General features: G+C 42.5%; 1 protein-coding gene across 5 annotated transcripts in view; it reads left to right on the top strand.

Moving 5' to 3' along the window:
- LOC129854416 (DENN domain-containing protein 2B-like) overlaps positions 1–23,356 on the top strand; it is an 88,422-nt gene that overhangs the window by 51,267 nt on the left and 13,799 nt on the right. For 4 of the 5 annotated variants that reach the window (XM_055921451.1, XM_055921450.1, XM_055921448.1 and 1 more), the window contains exons 5-15: positions 7,109–7,227; positions 7,725–7,943; positions 8,373–8,469; positions 8,632–8,676; positions 9,060–9,095; positions 9,635–9,819; positions 12,529–12,638; positions 13,098–13,167; positions 14,516–14,593; positions 20,674–20,814; positions 20,977–21,125. In XM_055921451.1, coding sequence (XP_055777426.1) covers positions 7,109–7,227; positions 7,725–7,943; positions 8,373–8,469; positions 8,632–8,676; positions 9,060–9,095; positions 9,635–9,819; positions 12,529–12,638; positions 13,098–13,167; positions 14,516–14,593; positions 20,674–20,814; positions 20,977–21,125 — 1,249 coding nt within the window. The remainder of the gene's footprint in view (positions 1–7,108; positions 7,228–7,724; positions 7,944–8,372; positions 8,470–8,631; positions 8,677–9,059; positions 9,096–9,634; positions 9,820–12,528; positions 12,639–13,097; positions 13,168–14,515; positions 14,594–20,673; positions 20,815–20,976; positions 21,126–23,356) is intronic. The other variant, XM_055921449.1, reaches the window with a different exon arrangement.

Here is a 23,356-nt window from a genome sequence, read left to right as displayed (position 1 = left end):
GTTGTGGTAAACTCCTTAATGCTAACGGTTAAATCCCGGAACATATTCCAGTCTGTACTAGAAAAACAGTCTTTTAGCCTCCCGTCTTCTTCATCCAACAACTTCCGTATTCAGTGCATCACTGGTACTTCCTGTTTGAGCTTTTGTTTGTAAACACGAAGCAGGATAATGGAGTCATGGTCAGATTTGCCAAAGGGAGGACGAGGGAGGGCCTTGTATGCATTTCTGTAGGTAGCAAAAAAGTGGTCCATAGTTTTAGTGCCATTAGTGGCACAGGAGACGTGTTGGTTTGAGTTTGAGTTTATTTTATTTTTTACAGGGACAGTGCACATTAATCAACGTTTCAGTAAAAGTGCCGGTTTTAGCCAGTCGGCTAATTTCCAACCGCAGTCCTTGGGCAGGTTATTAAAAACAATTACAATATAGACAATCATTGAGCAGTGAGCACACACAGAGCAACATAGGACAAGCAAGACGTAGCATATAGACAGAGCAACATAGAACAAAAAGCAGCAAGACAAAATTCATAAAAGCAACAAAGTGTTTCAACACCTCACAAGCTACAGACAACAGACAACATGGAAAGCGGCAATACACAGCAAGGGATTATGTTCACAAATCTGATTGACCTTTAGCCATGTCTTCATGCATTTTGTGAAAGTGTGATATGTGGTGCAGTTATGTGTGTCTGATGGCAGTGTATTCCAGACATGGGAAGCTCTCACAGAGAAAGTGGATTTAGGTGCTTTTCCTTAAGGGAACTATACAGTCACCTCTCATGGCAGACCTTGTGGATCTGCTGCCATATGTTTGTGTTTTCTGTTTAACAAAAATACTGAGTGGAGGGGAAGCCAGGCCATTTAGGATCTTGAATACAAGACATGCGTTGGTGTATTGCACAAGATTTTCCCAACTCAGGAGCTCATGCTTTCTGAGGATGTAACAGTGATGATGGCTATTGGGCTTCCTATCAAGCACTTTGAGAGCCTGTTTGTAGACAGACTGAATAGGTTTAAATGTTGTACAGCAAGCTTGGGCCCAACTAGTCAAGCATTATGTTAAGTAGGAGAGTATCATAGATTTGAAGTACAGTTTTGCTACCTCTGTAGTCAAACAATTTCGTATAAATCGGAAATTAGCTGGGTTGAATTTGGTTATTTGAATTACCTTTTTCACATGCTTTTTAAAAGAGAGGTTGGAATTAAGTATAATGCCAAGGTACTTAAAATCAGATACTACCTGGAGCTTCTACCCTGACACACAGACATCTGGCTCAGAAGCATCTGTTGCCCTCTTTGTGAAGAACATGCAAACAGTTTTTTTCACATTGAGATGCAAACACGAGTCACTGAGCCACTTTGTAACCTGGACCAGTACAGTAGTGAGTTCTTGTGCAGCTTGTTGCTTGCTCTTTGCATGTACATATATCACTGTATCATCTGCATACATTTGAACTTCAGACCCAGTACAGACAGAAGGCAGATCATTAATGTACAGGCTGAACAGGAGGGGCCCCAGTATTGACCCTTGGGGCACGCCCACATCAGAGCTAAGAGTTGGCGACAGCTCATTGCTCACTCTGACACGCTGAGTTCTGCCTTCAAGGTATGATTTCATCCATCTCAAGGCATTTGGGGAAAGTTGAACTTGAACAATTTTGTGATGAGAATCTCATGGTTAACAGTATCAAAAGCCTTCCTTAGGTCCAGAAACACAGCCCCAACAACGCCCCCTTTGTCCATCTTGGACTTCACATTTTCCAGAAGAAAGCAGTTGGCCGTTTCTGTGGAGTGTTTCGCTCTGAAGCCAAACTGCATGGAGTGTAATGTGAAGGGGCTGTTGTTGAGGTGGGCAATCAGTTGTTCTGCTACATACCTTTCAACAACCTTTGACACCACAGGTAGTATACTAATGGGCCTGTAGTTACTCACGTTAGCAGGATCGCCTGATTTAAAGATGGCCGTTATTATGGCCGACTTCCATACCCTTGGAAACACCCCGAGACCAATAGATGTGTTGGTGACCTTAGTAATGGGGCCAATGAGTGACTTTTTGTAGTTTTTAAGAAATGTAAAGTCCAGCCCAAACACATCTTTGGCTTTAGAGTTCTTTAGTGAGCTAAGTGAGGTAGGATGGTAGAAGTGAGGTAGGATGGTTTTAATTCTCCACCCAACCACTTGTTTGTTTATGGCCCCATACAGTTAGGTGAGTGCCTGTTGGCTTGTGGATGGATGTAGACAGCTGTGATAATTACAGATGAGAACTCTCTTGGTAGATAAAAGGGTCTGCAGCTTACCGTGAGGTATTCTATATCGGGTGAGCAAAAGCTAGATATTTCCTTCACACTGGAAGCAGCACACCAGTTGTTATTTATGAAAAAACACACTCCTCCTTTTGACTTCCCCGAAGCTGCCGTCCGATCCTGCCACTGCATGGAGAATCCACTGGGTACTACGTGCATAGCGCCATCATCCAGCCATGTTTCAGTAAGACATAATGTTGCAGCTTTTCAAGTCTCTCTGATAGGAGACTCTCAAATGAATTCTTGAGTGACTGGACATTTGCCAATATTCACTGTTTTTTAATTCAGAAGCCAGTGAAGTCAGTCTGAAGTCAGTGTCTTTGTATTTTTTTGTACCATCATTTTTGAAATGCAAGAGAAAGGCATGTATTATTCCAGCCAAGGTGTAATTTTGATTTTGGCCACTAGATGGCAGCAGTGTATTGACAAAGTTTTAGACTGATCCAATGAACCATTGCATTTTGTCCAAAATGTTGTATCAAGACTAATTTGTTTATTAATAACTTTTCATGTTCAAAATTGTGCACTCTCCTCAAACAATAGCATGGCATTCTTTCACTGTAATAGCTACTGTGAATTGGACAGTGCAGTTAGATTAACAAGAATTTAAGCTTTCTGCCAATAGCAGATATGTCTACATACACCTTAGCCAAATACATTTAAACTCCGTTTTTCACAATTCCTGACATGTAATCTTAGTAAAAATTCCCTGTCTTAGGTCAGTTAGGATCACCACTTTATTTTAAGAATGTAAAATGTCAGAATAATAGTAGAGAGAATTATTTATTTCAGCTTTTATTTCTTTCATCACATTCCCAGTGGGTCAGAAGTTTACATACACTCAATTAGTATTTGGTAGCGTTGCCTTTAAATTGGTATTTGGTAGCATTGCCTTTAAACTTGTGTCAAACGTTTCGGGTAGCCTTCCACAAGCTTCCCACAATAAGTTGGGTGAATTTTGCCACATTCCTCCTGACAGAGCTGGTATAACTGAGTCAGGTTTGTAGGCTTCCTTGCTGACAAATTTTCTATAGGATTGAGGTCAGGGCTTTGTGATGGCCACTCCAATACATTGACTTTGTTGTCCTTATGGCATTTTGCCACAACCTTAGAACAATGCTTGGGGTCATTGTCCATTTGGAAGACCCATTTGCGACCAAGCTTTAACTTCCTGACTGATGTCTTGAGATGTTGCTTCAATATATCCACATAATTTTCCCTCCCTCATGATGCCATCTATTTTGTGAAGTGCACCAGTCCCTCCTGCAGCAAAGCACCCCCACAACATGATGCTGCCACCCCCGTGCTTCACGGTTGGGATGATGTTCTTTGGCTTGCAAGCCTCTCCCTTTTTCTTCCAAACATAACAATAGTCATTATGGCCAAACAGTTCTATTTTTGTTTCATCAGACCAGAGGACATTTCTCCAAAAAGTACGATCTTTGTCCCCATGTGCAGTTGCAAACCGTAGTCTGGCTTTTTTATGGCGGTTTTGGAGCAGTGGATTCTTCCTTGCTGAGCAGCCTTTCAGGTTATGTCGATATAGGACTCGTTTTACTGTGGATATAGATACTTTTGTACCGGTTTCCTACAGCATCATCACAAGGTCCTTTGCTGTTGTTCTGGGATTGATTTGCACTTGTCACACCAAAGTATGTTCATCTCTAGGAGACAGAACGCGTCTCCATCCTGAGCGGTATGACGGCTGCGTGGTCCCATGGTGTTTATACTTGCGTACTATTGTTTGTACAGATTAATGTGGTACCTTCAGGCGTTTGGAAATTGCTACCAAGGATGAACCAGACTTGTGGAGGTCTACAAATTGTTTTCTGAGGTCTTTCTGATTTCTTTTGATTTTCCCAAGATGTCAAGCAAAGAGGCACTGAGTTTTAAGGTAGGCCTTGAAATACATCCACAGGTACACCTGCAATTGACCCACAAACTTCTGACCCACTGGAATTGTGATATAGTGAATTATAAGTGAAATAATCTGTCTGTAAACAATTGTTGGAAAAATGACTTGCCATGCACAAAGTAGATGTCCTAACCGACTTGCCAAAACTATAGTTTGTTAACAACCAATTTGCTGAGTGGTTGAAAAACGAGTTTTTCCAACCTAAGTGTATTCTAAACTTCCGACTTCAACTGTATGTCCTGGGAAATGTTCTTGTTACTTACAACCTCATGCTAATCACATTAGCTTACGTTAGATCAACCGTCCGTGGACAGGACACCGATCCCTAAGAAGATTTATGGTATAAATGGTTATATTATGACAAGCTATAGTTTGATTAGCGTAGTGCCACTGGGAATAGGTTTCCCGTCTGGTGAATCAGGTTCTGTACACAACAGTGACTCAGCAGTAATGGATTATGTCTGCGTCATCAACCCCAAGCTGAACTGAGTCTCTCTAACATCATTATAACCAGTGGTGGTGGTGAGGTAAGATGGCCTCCCTGGCCTGTCTGTCTGACCCAGATTATCTCTGCTCTAACACTGCATGGGAATCTGCTGACTGGAATAATTATGCTTTGTTTTGTCTATGTAATCATACATTTCACATAGATTTATGAATTGCTGATGAATACAGTATGGCATTTCTCTTTAATTTACAGTTGAATGTATAATGTAGGTTTTGTAGCATTTTTGAGGTATGAGTGTTAAACAATTTAGATTCCAAAAATACTATATATATCTCCCAACAAATTTGGCCCATGTGGTCACAAGCCTTCTCTGAAGGATGTACACTGTACAGTTCCAGCATGGTTTGTGGTGCCACCAAACGTTTAGACAGATCTCAAGCCCGTTTTGGTCCCCTGAACATCTCTGTTTATTACATGAATGACTGGTGCCACTGTAGCAGCCACTCGATGGCGAGGGACATTCTGTCCATAGCCCTTTTATGGGGTAATCCTATCCTGACATTGTGTAGATAGTCTGTCCTCTGTCTCGCTCTAGAGAGAGCCTATTGTGTAAACAGATGCCGAGTCACAGTGTGGGTGCAGCCAGGTCAGGAGAGGTGTGTGTGTGTGTGTGTGTGTGTGTGTGTGTGTGTGTGTGTGTGTGTGTGTGTGTGTGTGTGTGTGTGTGTGTGTGTGTGTGTGTGTGTGTGTGTGTGTGTGTGTGTGTGTGTGTGTGTGTGTGTGTGTGTGTTTGGATGTGAGTAACCACAGCAGTTGATTAGTACCCTCCAGTGCGTCAGAAGCCATGGAGACATATCATCATCCCAGCAGGCTGTCATTACTCTGCTTCAGTGGAATGGGGTCCAGAGCACTGAGACGTCAGTCAGTCCAGCCCTAGAGCTGGGCCATACAGCCCTAGAGCTGGGCCATACAGACAAACATCCATATTACAATAGTTTGTAAGTAGTATACGCTACTTATCGTAATGAACAATATCAGCAAACTGCCTGCGATTAGTGATCGGTATGGTCAGTCTCAATTTACAGTTTATGGTCCCAGCTATACCCAGGCTTGTTATTGTATTCATCAGCTCTGATAATACATAGGGAGGGAAGAGGGAAAAGCCCAGTCTGACTGGAATTTCATTTTCAGTATGACATGGCAGAATGCTCTGATGATCTCACTAAGATGGTTCATAAATAGGCAATAAATGTTGAACCCCTTTTAACAAAACAGATACCTTTAACAGATACATTTAGCACAGTTTAACGTTGGCCTTCAAGGTGTTCCTCCGTTTATAGGATTCTCTTCCATCATTGAGATGCTGAAGTGTAGATTTAGTGTAGTCTCTTTTAACAGACACTAGCTCTGCTGTAGGACTCATTCTCGTCTTTCACTGCAAGTCTTTTCCATCATGCCTTTCGACACCATCTGGCTCTGTTTTCCTTTTTAGTGCAGTTCCTTTTTCTCACAACCTTTTCAGACCCAGCTGAAATGCTATTCTCAGAGCATGTGGACATGGTGGACATGGGCAGGGGTGTTATACAAGTCTTTATACACGCTGGCTGGCCTTTTTCCAAGTGACATCAGTGAAAGCAGTGCTGTGTGAGATTGCCGTCAGTGTGCAGTGGGAAAACCCAAAACTCTTTGGGCAACACCTCTGAAATGTTGAGTGAACATTTCTACATCAACAGTCACATTGAAAGGATGTGAGAATGAAGTTCAGTGATACCTGAGAGGAGGAGGAAGAGGAGGAGGATGTCCCGCTCCTCTCCTCTCCTCCCCTTCTCCTCCCGCAGCAGACAGCCTGCATACTCCGGCCGTGACTCACCACTAGCAGCCCAGTGTCCGGGAGTCTCGGCACAGTGCAGTCGGTCAGGGGCCAGCGGGGCCAACACTAACTGTTTAAAGAGACAGTACATTTGGGCATTGTAGCAGCCCAGTGTCCGGGAGTCTCGGCACAGTGCAGTCGGTCAGGGGCCAGCGGGGCCAACACTAACTGTTTAAAGAGACAGTACATTTGGGCATTGTAGCAGCCCAGTGTCCGGGAGTCTCGGCACAGTGCAGTCGGTCAGGGGCCAGCGGGGCCGCCGGGGCCCTGGGCCAACACTAACTGTTTAAAGAGACAGTACATTTGGGCATTGTAGCAGCCAGTTGAGAGTGACCTTTAACCTGGCCCCTGCATGACTTATTTGATCTGTGCTACACCACTGGGAGCCTCTCTCCTGCCCCCCAACTCCCTCTCCTGCCCCCCGTCATCTCACACAGACTCTGGCCTGAAGCCCCTGTGGCTTTGTCTTGTCTAGTCAAATACCTTCCTTCTCCCTGAACCTTAACAGATCCTTCTGAACAGCTGCTGCTGTTATCTTAGACCTTAATCTGTTTTCTTAATGTTGTCACACAGAGAAGGAGAACCCGTACGAGGACGTGGACCTGAAGAGGAGGAGTTTGGGTCGGAAGAACCGCTTTGTACCGGAAAGCAACCGGACCTGGACCTCCCAGAAACTCAACTCACCTCCCGAGGTAACCCAGCTAGCTAGCAGAACTGAGGTATTTTCCTGCAGTAAAACTCTCCCTCAGACTGGAGTTAGATCTCTGAAACCTGGACAGGATCCTCCAATAATCTTATTTCACAGCTAGATTTCTCATTATTTGCGCTACAGAAGCCTTTTGATATGTTGAAACCTGGTGGAGTTCCAGTAAAATACTGTCAGTCTGCCTGGAAATGTAGGTTTGGCTCTGCTGCTTTAATATGGATGGGCACTGTCTCGTCGTAGGAAAGATGATTTAGAATTTCCTTGTGTTCAACTGGGAATGAGGTCACTGTGCGGTGAGGAAAATATATTGTATTATTGGGTACGATTACTTATTGTCATGACAAAAACCTCAGTCAATCCCAGACCAAACCAAGGTCCATTGCGTCATCCTATGGGCCCTGGTCAGAAATAGTGCACTATAAAGGGAATAGGTTGCCATCTGGGACACTGCCTCAGTATTGTCCTCTCTCTCCCCCTCCACAGCTGCCCTCTAAGCCCAGTAGCCAGTCCCTGCGCCTCTCTGGTCCCACAGACAAGAAGAGTCACCGGGCATCCCGCCTGTCCAAGCGACACAGCCATGATGACATGCTGCTGCTGCCGCCCCAACTGGGGGTCTCTCCCTCCCCCTGCTGCCTGCTGGATGACAGCCTGAGCAGCGCTAGCGACACCCTGGCCTCCCGTAGGCACCGGAGGATCCCCAAGGTACAATATAAAACACTCCAGGCTGTAGGAATAAACCTGTTCTCTCCATGAGGATCTCCTCAAGGACTATTCTATTCTTGTAAGCCATGTATCTACGGGGCCATGCATCTACCTGGAAGGCAAAATGAAGATGGATTTGCTATAGACTATACAAATGTTATTCTTTTGAATAATTCCTAAATGCACTGGGATGGAAACTCTTTGTTGATTCTGTTCATACTTTGTTTTAAACACAAGCCATATCCCAGGGATAGTTCTGGACATACAGAGAGAGAGAGAGAGCACTGAGAAGGATTTTATGTCTATCTCTTCCTCCTCCCACACACTGAATGGAGCCAACTTTGAAGAGTTTCACCGCAGGAGATCAGATAGTCCTCTACTGTAGGTTGTACACACACTGAGCTTCCCCTTTCCTCTCACTGTTTACAGATTGTCCAGAGAATCAACTCCATTTACTCTACCAAGAGAGGGAAGAAGAGGTTGAAGAAGCTGTCCTTGTCTAATATTGAGACGGCATCTCTGAGAGGTACATAGGGGCTCCTCCCTTCCTTCTCTCCATCCACTGTCTGGATCAGGGAGTAAATATTTGTGTCTCCCCCAGTCATCTCATCTGTATGGCATAAACATAGTTGTAGAGTTGACCCCTGACCCTAAACAAACCTTTTTTCTCTCTCCGATCTGTTTACAGATGACAACAGCGAGAGCGAGAGCGACTCTGATGACAGGTTCAAAGGTGAGAGGTCACAGTATGCAGTTGAAGCTCAGTCCCTGGAGAACAATGGTGCACTTGGTGTTTCTGCACAGACAGAGGATTTGTCCCACTCACAGCAGATACAACAAGCGCACGTCTCTGTTTTGACAAGTCGGTGTTTGGAACGAGACATCGATCAAGTGACTTGTGACCAAAGGGATCACAGAAATGTAACTGAAAGGCAAAATGAAGATGTCATGGATGTGCTATAGACTATACAACTGTCATTCTTTCAAATAAATACTAAATGCACTATGTCCGAACTCGTTGCTGATTCTGTTCATACTCTGTTTTAAACACAAGCCATCTGTGATGACAGTTATGGTGAACTATAAGGTTTGTATTTCTCTCTAATCTGTGTTTAGGTTGTTATGTGTTGGACTGTGTGAGGATAAACATGTGTGAGTATAGAGGTTTAATCAGTGTGTTGAAACCCAGCTAACGTTTTAAATCCGGTTAAGTTTTGGTTCCCAGAATGCTTTTGGTAGGTTAGAGATAACAATCATTTAACCTCCATTTGTTTGGTTTTCAAAGCATTTTGTTATTTTTTTTATTTTTTTTTTATCATCCCAGGAACCGCCTGGCAACTTTTCAGGGGTCCTTGAATGTTTGATTTCCTTTTACATCGTAACATGGTTTTGGAAACATCATGCTTGACTAAATATGTTCCAATAATGTTTGGATAACATTCTCTCATTATGTTCTCTCTCAACCTAAGGGGAATCCAATGGTAACATTTCATTAGTTATGGGAATGTGTCTCGTTAGCTGGGAAGTGGATGTTGGACTGTAAGCTCTTTGTCAGTCTTCATGGCTTGTAGTGCACTATTTGCTGTGATTGGTGTCAGTTGTGTGTACACAGTGTTTGGGATATGCATTTTGTCAATACAACCCTGTGCTGAAGATTGAACTGTCCATATCCCTCTCTCTTCTCTCCCCAGCCCACACCCAGAGGCTGCTGAAGCTGCAGTCAATGCTGCGGAGGGCCCCTAGCTACCGCACACTGGAGCTGCAGCTGATTGAGTGGCAGGAGAGGGAACTGTTTGAGTACTTTGTGGTGGTGTCCCTCAAGAAGAAGCCCACCAAAAGCTCCTTCTTTCCCGAAGTCACCTACCAGTTCCCCAAGGTAAGGGAACAACCAAACTGTATTCTGGCCCCTCGGGCCCCTTGGTCATGGGTCAGACAGCAGTGTCAAGTCCCTTAAGTGAGAGAAAAGATTTAAACAGGAAGGGGTGCTAGTAAATAACTGTTTCTTCTGAGACATTACTCACTGGACCTACAGAAATATGTATGCTGAGATCTGTGATATATGGAGGTCGGAGACCCTTACCAATGTTGTTTGCATGTTGAAATAGAATTGAAAGTGGCTCATTTTCATACAGAACAATATTGATTTTGGCGGTCAAAAACGTCTTGTGTTATCTAATCTACTTTTAGTAGCCATTATGGCCACATTAGTCCAGCACATACAGTTCCTTCAGAAAGTATTCATACCCCTTGACTTATTCACATTTTGTTGTGTTAAAGCCTGAATTCAAAATTAATAATAAATAAAAAATACCACTCATCTACACACAATACCCCATAATGACAAAGTGAAAACAGGTTTTTAGAAATTTTAGCACATAAAAAAAAAGCAAATACAGAAATATCAAATTTACATAAGTATTCATACCCCTGAGTCAGTACATGTTATAATCACTTTTGGCAGCGATTACAGCTAAGTCTTTCTGAGTAAGTCTACTAAGAGCTTTGCACACCTGGATTGTACAATATTTGCATATTATTTTTTCAATTCTTCAAGCTCTGTCAAGTTAGTTGTTGATCATTTATAGATAGCCATTTTCATGTCTTGCCATAGATTTTCAAGCTGATTTAAGTCAAAACTGTAACTAAGCCACTCAGGAACATTCAATGTTGTCTTGGTTAGCAACTCCAGTGTATATTTGGCCTTGTGTTTTAGGTTATTGTCCTGCTGAAAGGTGAATTTGTCTCCCAGTATCTGTTGGAAAGCAGACTGAACCAGGTTTTCCTCTAAGATTTTGATTGTGCTTAGTTCTATTTAGTTTATTTTTTTTTTTTTTTAAACCCTGTGCAGTCCTTGCCGATGATAATTCTACCCATAACATGATGCAACCATCATGCTTGAAAATATGAAGAGTGGTACTCAGTGATGTGTTGTGTTGGATTTGTCCCAAACATAACACTTTGTATTCAGGACATGAAGTTAATTTCTTTGTCACATGTTTTGCAGTTTTTCTTTAGTGCTTTATTGCAAACAGGATGCATGTTTTGGAAGATTTTTATTCTGTTAAGGCTTCCTTATTTTCATTTCGTTATTTAGGTTAGTATTGTGGAGTAACTACAGTGTTGTTGATCCATTCTCAGTTTTCTCCTATCACAGCCATTAAACTCTGTAACTGTTTTAAAGTCACAATTGACCTCATGGTGAAATCCCTGAGTGGTTTCCTTCCTCTCCGGCAACTGAGTTAGGAAGGACTGTAGTGACTGGGTGTATTGATACACCATCCGAAGTGTAATGTCTGTTTAATTTTTTTACCCATCTACCAATTGGTGCCCTTCTCTACAAGGCATTGGAAAACATCTCTGGTCTTTGTGGTTGAATCTGTGTTTGAAATTCACTGCTCGACTGAAGGACCTTAGAGATAATTGTATGTGTGTGTCATGTTCTGACCATAGTTCCTTTTTTATGTCTTTATTTTGGTTTGGTTAGGGCGTGAGTTGGGGTGGGCATTCTATGTTGTTTTTCTATGTTTTCCAATTCTGTGTTTGGCCTGGTATGGTTCTCAATCAGAGGCAGCTGTCGATCGTTGACTCTGATTGAGAATCATACTTAGGTAGCCTGTTTTCCACATTTTGGTTGTGGGTGATTGTTTTCTGTTTTGTGCATATTCCTTACAGAACTGTTTGGTTTTCGTTCTCGCTCTTTATTATTTTTGTAATTTCAGTGTTCAGTTTATTTTGTTTATTAAAATGAACACTTACCACGCTGCACCTTGGTCCTCTTCTCCTTCACCAGACGAAAGCCGTTACAGTGTGTGGGTACAGAGATGAGGAAGTCATTAAAAAATTATGTTAAACACAATTTTTGTCCATGCAACTTTATGTGAGTTGTTAAGCACATTTTTACTCATGAACTTGTTTTTGCTTACCATAACGAAAGGGTTGAATATTTATTGACTCAAGACATTTCAGCTTTAAATGTTTTTTTTATTTGTAAATGTTTCTAAAAATATAATTCCGCTTTGACATTATGAGGTATTGTGTGTAGGCCAGTGACACAAAATCTAAATGTAATACATTTTAAATTCAGGCTGTAACACAACAAAATGTGGGAAAAAATCCAGGGGTGTGAATACTTTCTGAAGCCATTGTTGATGCAGATATTTCTGAAGAGTAGGGCCATGGCCGTAACATACGGGTTGAGGGAGTTTTCGGAGTTTATTGACAGTAAGTGGTGTAACCAGGAAACGGTTTCTATGGTAGTTAAGTGTTTACTTACTCAAAGATCTCTTTTTAAGTTATTTAAGATTTGGTTCAGTGATAGAATCCTCTGGGAGATATCGGTATGTTGGTTCTCTGCCAGAGAAAAGCCTGACCCAATGACGTCGGGGGGAGAGGGGGTAGAGAGGGGGGTTGGGGGTGATAAGGGGAGGAGGCACTGACCCTGTGTGGGAGAATGCTTAGGCTGGTCATTTATTCTTACTGTAGGGGACGTTTTTGGGGACCCTGTAAAGAGGACAGACTCAGTAGACTGTAAGCGTCTGGGTCTGTTTCTGACTGAGACGTTTCCTGTTCCTTTCTCGTCTCACAGCTAGAGAGGCCCACCAAGCTGATGAGGGAGGCAGAGCAGAGACTCAAAGCTATCCCCCAGTTCTGCTTTCCAGATGCCAAGGACTGGACCCCAGTGTCTGAATACAGCAGGTACAGTACAGATTACTATACAACCCCACTGCGTCACAGAGGAAAGCTCACCACCACACTGTTGGCCTATTAGTCCCATTCCTTGCCTGAACCAGATGGGTACTAATCAGTTGTGATGCACAAGTGTTCCATATATAGATTTAAGGTTAAAAAACGAACAAATCGATAGTATGATTAGATGTGTAAATATCAACGAGTAAAATTAAGAAGAAAACACAAAAATGTAATGCCATTGTCTTCATGAAATCCTGGTAGATTCTTACTCTCACTCCTGCTCCTGACAACGTGGGTCCCTAAAACAGTCTTCTCTCTCCGCCACAGAGACTGTGCTACTTCACCAACCCTAACGTGTGAATGAGATCCAACACTACGTTTCCTTTGATCACTGTTCAATCTCTACAATCTGTATGCTGGTTTGACTATAACAGAGACTGTGTGTGTGTGTGTGTGTCTGTACAGTGAGACCTTCTCGTTCATGTTGACTGGAGAGGATGGCAGCAGGAGGTTTGGGTACTGCAGGCGTCTGCTGGTAAGCAAGCCACCATTAATTCACTGGTCTCTGTTCTGTTCACACCCTGCTGAGCCAGCCCTGTTTGTTTTGACAAGGTTTTTTTCTTTCCTGTGGGACCATTGAGGTGTTATTGCATCACCAAACTGGGTGTGAATAGGAGAGAAAGTAAATAAAGTGAATTTGAATGTCTGTATGTAACAAAGCTTGGTCGTTTTTGCCTTTCAAAACGGTCGGGATGAATCTTAGTAAAACTGGACTCCTTCTGTTTCATGAGAGTTTCTCAGGAGAAGAATGCCGAAAAACATCATGAAATGTCTAAGTTTGTCATTGTGGAGCACAACCCGCCTGTAAGGGTTTCTAGTCATTTGATGTTTTATGACGAGCCCACAATTCAGAAAGTATGGCTGTGTGGGATGTTGTGCTTGCTGTGATTTTTTTTTTTATGTCACTGTTATGCCCAAGAACGTGTACATTCACAAAGCGTGTATGTTTTGTAGGGTTTGTCAGTGTGTTTTAATAGCCTACTGTATTTGTGTGTCGCGTAGACCGAGATGGGGGCCATTCTTAAACTCAGTTCTGACTGTTACTTGACTGTACTGAGCTCAGTAGTTGCTGACATTAAGTAGCTGTAGATCAGACGACTCCTGATGCTGTGAGAGAGGTGAGTTTCCTCCTCTCCGGTAACCCAGCTCCTTCCTTCCCTGGTGGAAGTCTAAGGAGTTGGCATGAACAACACATTCCTAAGGACTTTAACCAAGTTCCACATGCTTGATTTAATCATCCATTTGGAGAAAGCAGAGGAGAAAATTGCATACCTAATATGGACAAGTGGATCGGGATTTCTTTATATGTATGCATGTGTTAATTTGTGTGTGAGCGTGTGTGTGTGTGTGTGTGTGTGTGCACGTGTGTGTGTGTGTGTGCACGTGCAGATGTGTGTGTGTTAGGAGATGGATAGATCCAGGAGGCCTGGTTGGCTCCAGAGTAGATTGGTCTGTGATTGTTTAGTGTGGAGGGTAGAGGTGATCATTAACTGTGTAGAGACTGCAGCACCTGTGTTTAGTTTACAATGGGAAGCTTCAGTCTCTCCAGATTAAATACGTCCACCTCCAGCAACTGAAAGACCAGATTTATAAATATTTGTTCAACCACAGCTGATTGTGAACTAACCTGGTACTTTATCTGAATAAAAGAAAGTACAGTTTGTGTGTAGGATAGTGTTTCAGTATATTCTCATTGATGTTGCATTATAAACCTAACCAAGTATCTTATGTTAGTATCTATTGCCACATTACTGTCTGTGTTACCTTACAAGCCTCTCTTCCCCAGTGACTGACGAGACTCTTAATTTGTGCCCTTGTTCCAGCCGAGTGGGAAAGGGCCTCGCCTTCCTGAGGTGTACTGCGTCATCAGCCGACTGGGCTGTTTCCACCTGTTCTCCAAGGTGAGTTCATGCTTACACACACACACACACACACACACACACACACACACACACACACACACACACACACACCCTAGTGTAGCCGTCGTCGCGGTTACCTGTCTCTGAGCCGAGCCGAGGCCACTGTTCCCAGGAGTGAACTAGTTGAGGCTGTGCCAGCATTTCCACTCAAAGGAATCCTGTCCAGCATAAACCTTATTTTCTGCTTTTTCCTCTCTCTGATTTCCCAGTTCAATTGTTTCCTTCACTTGTTCCTGAGTTGAGCTAACATGAAACGGAGTGCTCATTGTGTTTAAGTACTCATGCCTTATCTGCCTCCTCATGAATCCTCTATGAACGGTGTATTTGAAGTGAATAAGGCCTGTGTTAAGGGAAACAATTAAGAGGTAGTAGACATATCTAATGAATGAAAATAACTTTTTATTACTGTGTCGTGAGTACTAAAATGTGCCAAAAAACTGTCAGTCAGTTTCATTTCATATTAATTTAAGGCCAAAAGGATGCATAAATACAATAGATTGTTTCTGTCTTGTGACAGCACAGGCACCTCAACAGTGAGGGTGGAACAGCCCTCATACAGGTGGGGGTGTAGGTTTCAGAAGGCACCATTTTGAGGGCTTGAGACCTGCGTAGGTGAGAGAGGAAATGTTTTCCACGGAGTTTGAAGTGCTTTTCTAGTTAAGGCGAGAAAGATGGGAGTGTTTGATTTCACCGGGAACAGAGGGTGTGTGGGGAGTGGAGGGGATATCATATGACTCTGAATGTGAGGATGTCTCTCTCCAACAAACTTTCCAGACAGTAGTAGGCAGGTCTGACACAGACAGACACATGGGCATATTGAGTGGGATTTTCCTTTGCTATTTTCCATATACAGTGGGGAGAACAAGTATTTGATACACTGCCGATTTTGCAGGTTTTCCTACTTACAAAGCATGTAAAGGTCTGTAATTTTTTATCATAGGTACACTTCAACTGTGAGAGACGGAATCTAAAACAAAAATCCAGAAAATCACATTGTATGATTTTCAAGTAATTAATTCGCATTTTTTTGCATGACATAAGTATTTGATCACCTACCAAGCAGTAAGAATTCCGGCTCTCACAGACCTGTTAGTTTTCTTTAAGAAGCCCTCCTGTTCTTCACTCATTACCTGTATTAACTGCACCTGTTTGAACTCGTTACCTGTATAAAAGACACCTGTCCACACACTCAATCAAACAGACTCCAACCTCTCCACAATGGCCAAGACCAGAGAGCTGTGTAAGGACATCAGGCATAAAATTGTAGACCTGCACAAGGCTGGGATGGGCTACAGGACAATAGGCAAGCAGCTTGGTGAGAAGGCAACAACTGTTGGCGCAATTATTAGAAAATGGAAGAAGTTCAAGATGACGGTCAATCACCCTCGGTCTGGGGCTCCATGCAAGATCTCACCTCGTGGAGCATCAATGATCATGAGGAAGGTGAGGGATCAGCCCAGAACTACACGGCAGGACCTGGTCAGTGACCTGAAGAGAGCTGGGACCACAGTCTCAAAGAAAACTATTAGTAACACACTACGCCGTCATGGATTAAAATCCTGCAGCGCACGCAAGGTCCCCCTGCTCAAGCCAGCGCATGTCCAGGCCCGTCTGAGGTTTGCCAATGACCATCTGGATGATCCAGAGGAGGAATGGGAGAAGGTCATGTGGTCTGATGAGACAAAAATAGAGCTTTTTGGTCTAAACTCCACTCGCCGTGTTTGGAGGAAGAAGAAGGATGAGTACAACCCCATGAACACCATCCCAACCGTGAGGCATGGAGGTGGAAACATCATTCTTTGGGGATGCTTTTCTGCAAAGGGGACAGAACGACTGCACCGTATTGAGGGGAGGATGGATGGGGCCATGTATCGCGAGATCTTGGCCAACAACCTCCTTCCCTCAGTAAGAGCATTGAAGATGGGTCGTGGCTGGGTCTTCCAGCATGACAACGACCTGAAACACACAGCCACGGCAACTAAGGAGTGGCTCCGTAAGAGGCATCTCAAGATCCTGGAGTGGCCTAGCCAGTCTCCAGACCTGAACCCAATAGAAAATCTTTGGAGGGAGCTGAAAGTCCGTATTGCCCAGCGACTGCCCCGAAACCTGAAGGATCTGGAGAAGGTCTGTATGGAGGAGTGGGCCGAAATCCCTGCTGCAGTGTGTGCAAACCTGGTCAAGAACTACAGGAAACGTATGATCTCTGTAATTGCAAACAAAGGTTTCTGTATTATTAGCATGTTTTAACCACTCCTATATAAATGGTAGATTATCAGACACGCAACAAGAAGGTCTTATATCATTATTACTGAAACAGGACCCAAGTGGTATATATAAATATCCAGTCCATTTAAAAAATTGGAGACCTCTTACACTTCAGTGTTGTGATGCAAAAATCCTAGCAAAATGCTTGGCACATAGGATAAAAAAAGTTTTGTCAAATATTATTCATCCTAATCAGACAGGTTTTTTACATGGATGATACATTGGAGATAATATAAGGCAAGTACTGGAAACAATAGAACATTATGAAATATCGAGGACACCAGGCCTGGTTTTCATAGCTGATTTTGAAAAGGCTTTTGATAAAGTACGACTGGAGTTTATATATAAATGCCTAGAATATTTCAATTTTGGGGAATCTCTTATAAAATGGGTTAAAATGATGTATAGTAACCCTAGGTGTAAATTAGTAAATAATGGCTACATCTCAGAAAGTTTTAAACTATCTAGAGGAGTAAAACAAGGTTGTCCACTATCGGCATATCTATTTATTATTGCCATCAAAATGTTAGCTGTTAAAATTAGATCAAACATTAATATTAAGGGATTAGAAATCTGTGGCTTAAAAACTAAGGTGTCATTGTATACTGATGATTCATGTTTTCTTTTAAAACCACAACTAGAGTCTCTCCATGGCCTCTTAGAGGATCTAGATACCTTTGCTATCCTCTCTGGATTAAAACCAAATTATGATAAATGTACCATATTACGTATTGGATCACTAAAAAATACACATTTTACATTGCCATGTAGTTTACCAATTAAATGGTCTGACGGAGATGTGGACATACTCGGTATAAAAATCCCAAAAGAAAGAAATGATCTCACTACAATATATTTTTATATAAAGTTAGCAAAAATAGATAAGATCTTGCTACCATGGAAAGGAAAATACCTGTCTAATTGTGGAAAAATCACCCTGATTAACTCTTTAGTCATATCACAGTTTACCTATTTGCTTATGGTTTTGCCTACACCTAGTGACCTGCTTTTTAAATTATATGAACAAAAAATATTCCATTTTATTTGGAACGGCAAGCCAGATAAAATTAAAAGGGCCTATTTATATAACGAATATGAATTCAGAGGGCAGAAATGATTAAATATTAAAGCATTAGACCTCTCACTAAAGGCATCAATCATACAAAAGTTATTCTTAAATCCAAACTGGTTCTCTAGTAAATTGGTACGAATCTCTCATCCTATGTTCAAGAAGGGCCTTTTCCCCTTTATTCAGATTACACCTGCTCACTTTCGGTTGTTAGAAAAGGAAATAATCTCCAAAATATCTTTCTTTTTTAAACAAGCCTTAGAAAGTTGGTTGCAATTTCAGTGTAATCCACCTGAAAGGACGGAACAAATAGTACAACAAATATTGTGGTTAAATTCAAATACAGTAATTGATAAAAAAAACTGTATTTATCGAAGAAATGTTTAAAAAAAGGTATAATTTTTGTGAATGATATCATAAATAGGACTGGTGGAGTTATGTCACACATGCAGCTAACACAGACATATGGAAATGTCTGCTCTACCCAAAATTACAACCAATTAATTGCAGCATTACCACAAAAATGGAAGAGGCAAGTAGAAGGGGAAAAAAGTAAGGAACTTGTATGTCGGCCCTCTATTAAAGAACATAAATGGTTGAAGAAAAGTGTGATAAATAAAAACATATACCAATTTCATTTAAGGACCAAAAAACTGACAGCTGTGCCATTATAAATTGCAAAATAGTTGGGAAGAGATTTTCGATGTACCCATTCCATGGCACATGGTTTATGAATTGATACGCAAAACAACGCCGGATTCAAAACTTCGAATTTTTCAATTTAAATTACTGTACAAAATTCTTGCATCTAATAGAATGTTATATATATGGGGGATACAATCTTCCCAGCTCTGCAGATTCTGCTGTGAGGAGGCAGAGTCATTAGATCATTTATTTTGGTATTGTCCATATGTAGCTCGTTTTTGGTCACAGGTCCAGGAATGGCTGAAGAATTGCAACATTTGCGTAGAACTAACGCTGCAGATAGCAATACTGGGGGATTTGAAAAGCCATAGTCAATCAATCAATCAATAATATAATAATTATTTTAGCAAAAAAAATTATTTTTAATTTACAATCTGTAGAAGCTATGAGAATAGGAAGGTTCAAATCTTTTGTGAAGCATCAGAGCACAGTTGAAAAATATATGGCAAATAAAAATCTGAAATGGATGATGTTGGATGATAGATGGGAGGGGTTGAATGGAGCTGAAGGGTGGGACTAATAACAAGATAAACAATGTAGGGCATACGGGATCTGTGAAATGTGTATAGGTACGGAGCTTTTGTGAAATAGCACAGTTACAAGTGGAAATAAAACTGGATGGACAACAGAAATAGAGGAAGGACTAAGAACAAACAAGAGAGAACTATTATAAAGTAGACTGTGTCTGTAAAAAGGGTATAAGATGTATAAATTGAAGGTAAAAGCAGAAGTGTTTATCAGTTTACTCCAATTGGGGGATCGGTGGTAGGGTTGCGGGGAATAATAATAAAGCTATAATCTTTTAAAAAGTATGTATGTCTATATAGGTATGTATATATGTGTATATGTATGCATGCGTGTATGGATATATATATTTACCCCCAAAAATATGGGGGATTGGAAATGATGCAGACAATTACATTGGAAGCAACATTCTTTCCACAATATTAAGCTGATCCACCCCTAAAAAATTATTTTTTAAAAGGTTTCTGTACCAAATATTAAGTTCTGCTTTTCTGATGTATCAAATACTTATGTCAGGCAATAAAATGCAAAAATTACTTAAAAATCATACAATGTGATTTTCTGGATTTTATTTTTAGATTCCGTCTCTCACAGTTGAAGTGTACCTATGATAAAAATTACAGACCTCTACATGCTTTGTAAGTAGGAAAATCGGCAGTGTATCAAATATTTCTTCTCCCCACTGTATATCAGACAGCCACAGATTGAAATTCATACTGTATTTTTCAAAAGGGGGAAAGGTAGCCTGGTTCCAGACAATAGCAAGAGCTTTACTTCAGACAGCAACACGCTACCATTTACATTTACTGGCTGTACAGACTGAATGTACTTGGACTTGGTCTATTACTAGACTCTCAATCTACATCCCGAGTGAAACCTTATTCCCTATTTAGTGCACTACTTTTGACCACAGTCCATAAGGCACTATATAGGGAATTTGGGACTTTCTGTTTGAAATGTTGAGTGTTGTGTCTGCAGTATGGTCTAACTCTCAACCCTCTGTCCTGTGCTGTGTGGTCTAACTCTCAGCCTCCTGTCCTGTGCTGTGTGGTCTAACTCTCAGCCTTCTGTCCTGTGCTGTGTGGTCTAACTCTCAACCCCCTGTCCTGTGCTGTGTGGTCTAACTCTCAACCCCCTGTCCTGTGCTGTGTGGTCTAACTCTCAACCCCCTGTCCTGTGCTGTGTGGTCTAACTCTCAACCCCCTGTCCTGTGCTGTGTGGTCTAACTCTCAACCTCCTGTGCTGTGTGGTCTAACTCTCAACCCCCTGTCCTGTCCTGTCCTGTGTGGTCTAACTCTCAACCTCCTGTCCTGTGCTGTGTGGTCTAACTCTCAACCTTCTGTCCTGTGCTGTGTGGTCTAACTCTCAACCCCCTGTCCTGTGGTGTGTGGTCTAACTCTCAACCCCCTGTCCTGTGCTGTGTGGTCTAACTCTCAACCTTCTGTCCTGTGCAGTGTGGTCTAACTCTCAACCCGCTGTCCTGTGCTGTGTGTAGATCCTGGATGAGGTGGAGAGGCGGAGGGGGATCTCTGCAGCCCTGGTCTACCCCTTCATGAGGAGTCTGATGGAGTCACCTTTCCCAGCGCCGGGGAAGACCATCAAAGTCAAGACCTTCCTGCCTGGAGCAGGGAATGAGGTTGGAGACACATCAGCCCTTGGTTACTAAGGTTCCATCAAAGAAGGATGATGCATGAAGATAATGCGATGTATGCTTAATTGAGCATGACCTGTGATCTCTGCAAATGTATGACTGGTTGTGACCCCAGGTTGTGACCCCAAGTGGTGTTCTCCTCCACAGGTCATTGAGCTGAGGCGGCCCATGGACTCCAGACTGGAGCATGTAGACTTTGACAGTCTCTTCAGCTGCCTGAGTGTGCGTCAGGTGGTGCAGGTCTTCGCCTCCCTGCTGCTGGAGCGCAGAGTCATCTTTGTGGCTGATAAACTCAGGTGAGCGTCAAGACTCTTATTGTTAGTTACCCTTCTAGTAATAAGTAAAGATGGAGAGAGAACTGAATCACCTTCTCATGGGAAGCTGTCCCTGACTAATGGTCATGCCCTGTTTGAGGCAGGCGGGGGTTGTTGAAACTTGTAGTTGTTAGATGATGGTTACTTGTGCCAAGTGAATAATACTCAATAATACCTTTAGAGGCAGTGTTTTGTTAAGGTAGTTCTGAAACGCTAAGGGCTGTTGTCATTGTTAGATAATGATTGAAACTACAGTATTTACAGAGAAATCTAATACGTAGAGCTCTCAACGCCTGCTCATATTGTAGTGTAAGGTTATCGCCCGACAAAGATCTTAACCCTCCGACATTAGGCTATAAATAGTAAAAATAGTTCCTAGAATACTTCATCCTTGTCACACATGGTGGCTAGGAGTGAGATCAATTACTGTCTAGGATTACGGTGTATGTTAGCAAAAATGTCCCTCAGTTATCTCTGAAGTCCACTGTCTTTTTCTGCAGTGAATTCACCTATTCTAACCCCATTACAATAACATCTGCCTTACATGAGAGGGATTTTATCTCATGCTCTTGTACATTTTCCCTTTTCTGTTTACATTCACACAGAGATCTGACTTTTCTCAGACCCACAACATTGCTGAGCTCAGGGATCCTCTATCTGTATATTTCTGGACATGTACAGACTGACTATGATACTGACTATGATATCATAACACTTTTTCAATATCTTGGTGCATTTCCTCTCACAGAGATGACATATCCTGAACTTTAAAGAAGGACTAACTTCGAAGAGAGAATTTACATGTATAACAGTTCCAATAGTGGGGATTGCCCTGCCACTCTGCCAGTGCACTCTGGCTCAACCTAACTGTTGATGGCAGATTGAATTCCTCAGTCGAGCTGCTTGCCATTCACCCAATCTGCACAGCAAATAGCAGCCTTCTACTGTGGGTTTGTCAGTTGGTGCTTAACGGGTTTAGCACGCGGGAACAGGGTTAGAGCTGTTAAATTAATTCTCCCTGCATGTACTCACAACTGATGTGGTTCCAGAAGTGGGTCATCTTTGCCGGGGGCCACTGTCCAACCCCGACAGGCAGGGTGGGGTGGGGTGGGGCCGATAACATTGAGCTAGGGATCTCCAAGGAGCCAGAGTCCCACCAGGCAGGCACAGCAATCTGCCCCTGGCTATAGGACAGCACTCTGGGCTGAGGGGCTCTGTCAGGTTTGTGTTGAATGGTAATCTCTACATATCAGAGGACAGTTTAAACAAACATCAGTGGGGGCAGTGACTGTGAGGGGAAGGAATGTACTTCCTGTGTGCAGCGACTCTCCCCTCTGATCTATGGTTTCACTGTCACTGTGTGACTGATGGCGCCATGTTCACTCCCTGGTCCCTGCCTGGCCTGTTTACGACAGCCCTCTCTCCACCCAGGGGGACCCAGAGAAAGCTGTTTTTGTCGTCACTCCGCCGTTTGAGACAATGACTCCCAGGTTCATGTCAGTTTGCACATCACCCAAAGATTCTTAATCAGTCACCCATTTCTAAGGGCTCATGTGAACAGCAGCAAGGACTTGAGAGCAGTATCGAATAGTCTGTGTGTCAGGTACTGTTATTGAACAACACTGAAAATCAGCACCATAAGTCTTTACAGACTACAGTACTACAGACTACAGACTACAGTACTACAGACTACAGCCCTGCTCAATGTTAGAACTTCATTGAAAACCATATGCTATTACTTAATAAAACCTGCTTTGTATCAACACAATGACATACTTCACCATTCAGGTCTTATTCAGGTTCTGAATAAAGGCAAAACAATATGTTTTCATTGTGGATTAGCATCACAAAACCAACCAGTCCTTTCTGTGTGTGTCTAACTGGACTTAGTCTCCAGGACTCACACCCAGAACCACAATAGATGGAGCTCTAGCTGCCAGAGTGCCCCAGAACACGGACCAGACCCCCTGTGTCTCAGTTCCCATTGAAAACAGGATTCAAGGAGCCACTCTGGGCGTCATTGGGCCGTGTTGGGGAGAAGGGAGAGACCCTCCACTGACTTCACTGGTAAAAGGGTCTGATCCCGTGGGAGACAGAGAACGCAATTCAATCCCAGAAATCCCTTCCAACACAACATGATGTATGTCTGGGTGTAATCTGTATCCAATAGGAGAAGGATCTGAGGGAGGGAAAACACCAAACAGGCCATGGTA

The sequence above is a fragment of the Salvelinus fontinalis genome, chromosome 4, assembly GCF_029448725.1.
Source record: "Salvelinus fontinalis isolate EN_2023a chromosome 4, ASM2944872v1, whole genome shotgun sequence".
NCBI classification, from domain to species: Eukaryota; Metazoa; Chordata; class Actinopteri; order Salmoniformes; family Salmonidae; genus Salvelinus; species Salvelinus fontinalis.
Note: the sequence above shows the minus strand (reverse complement) of the source record. Positions and strands in the feature narration are given on the sequence as shown.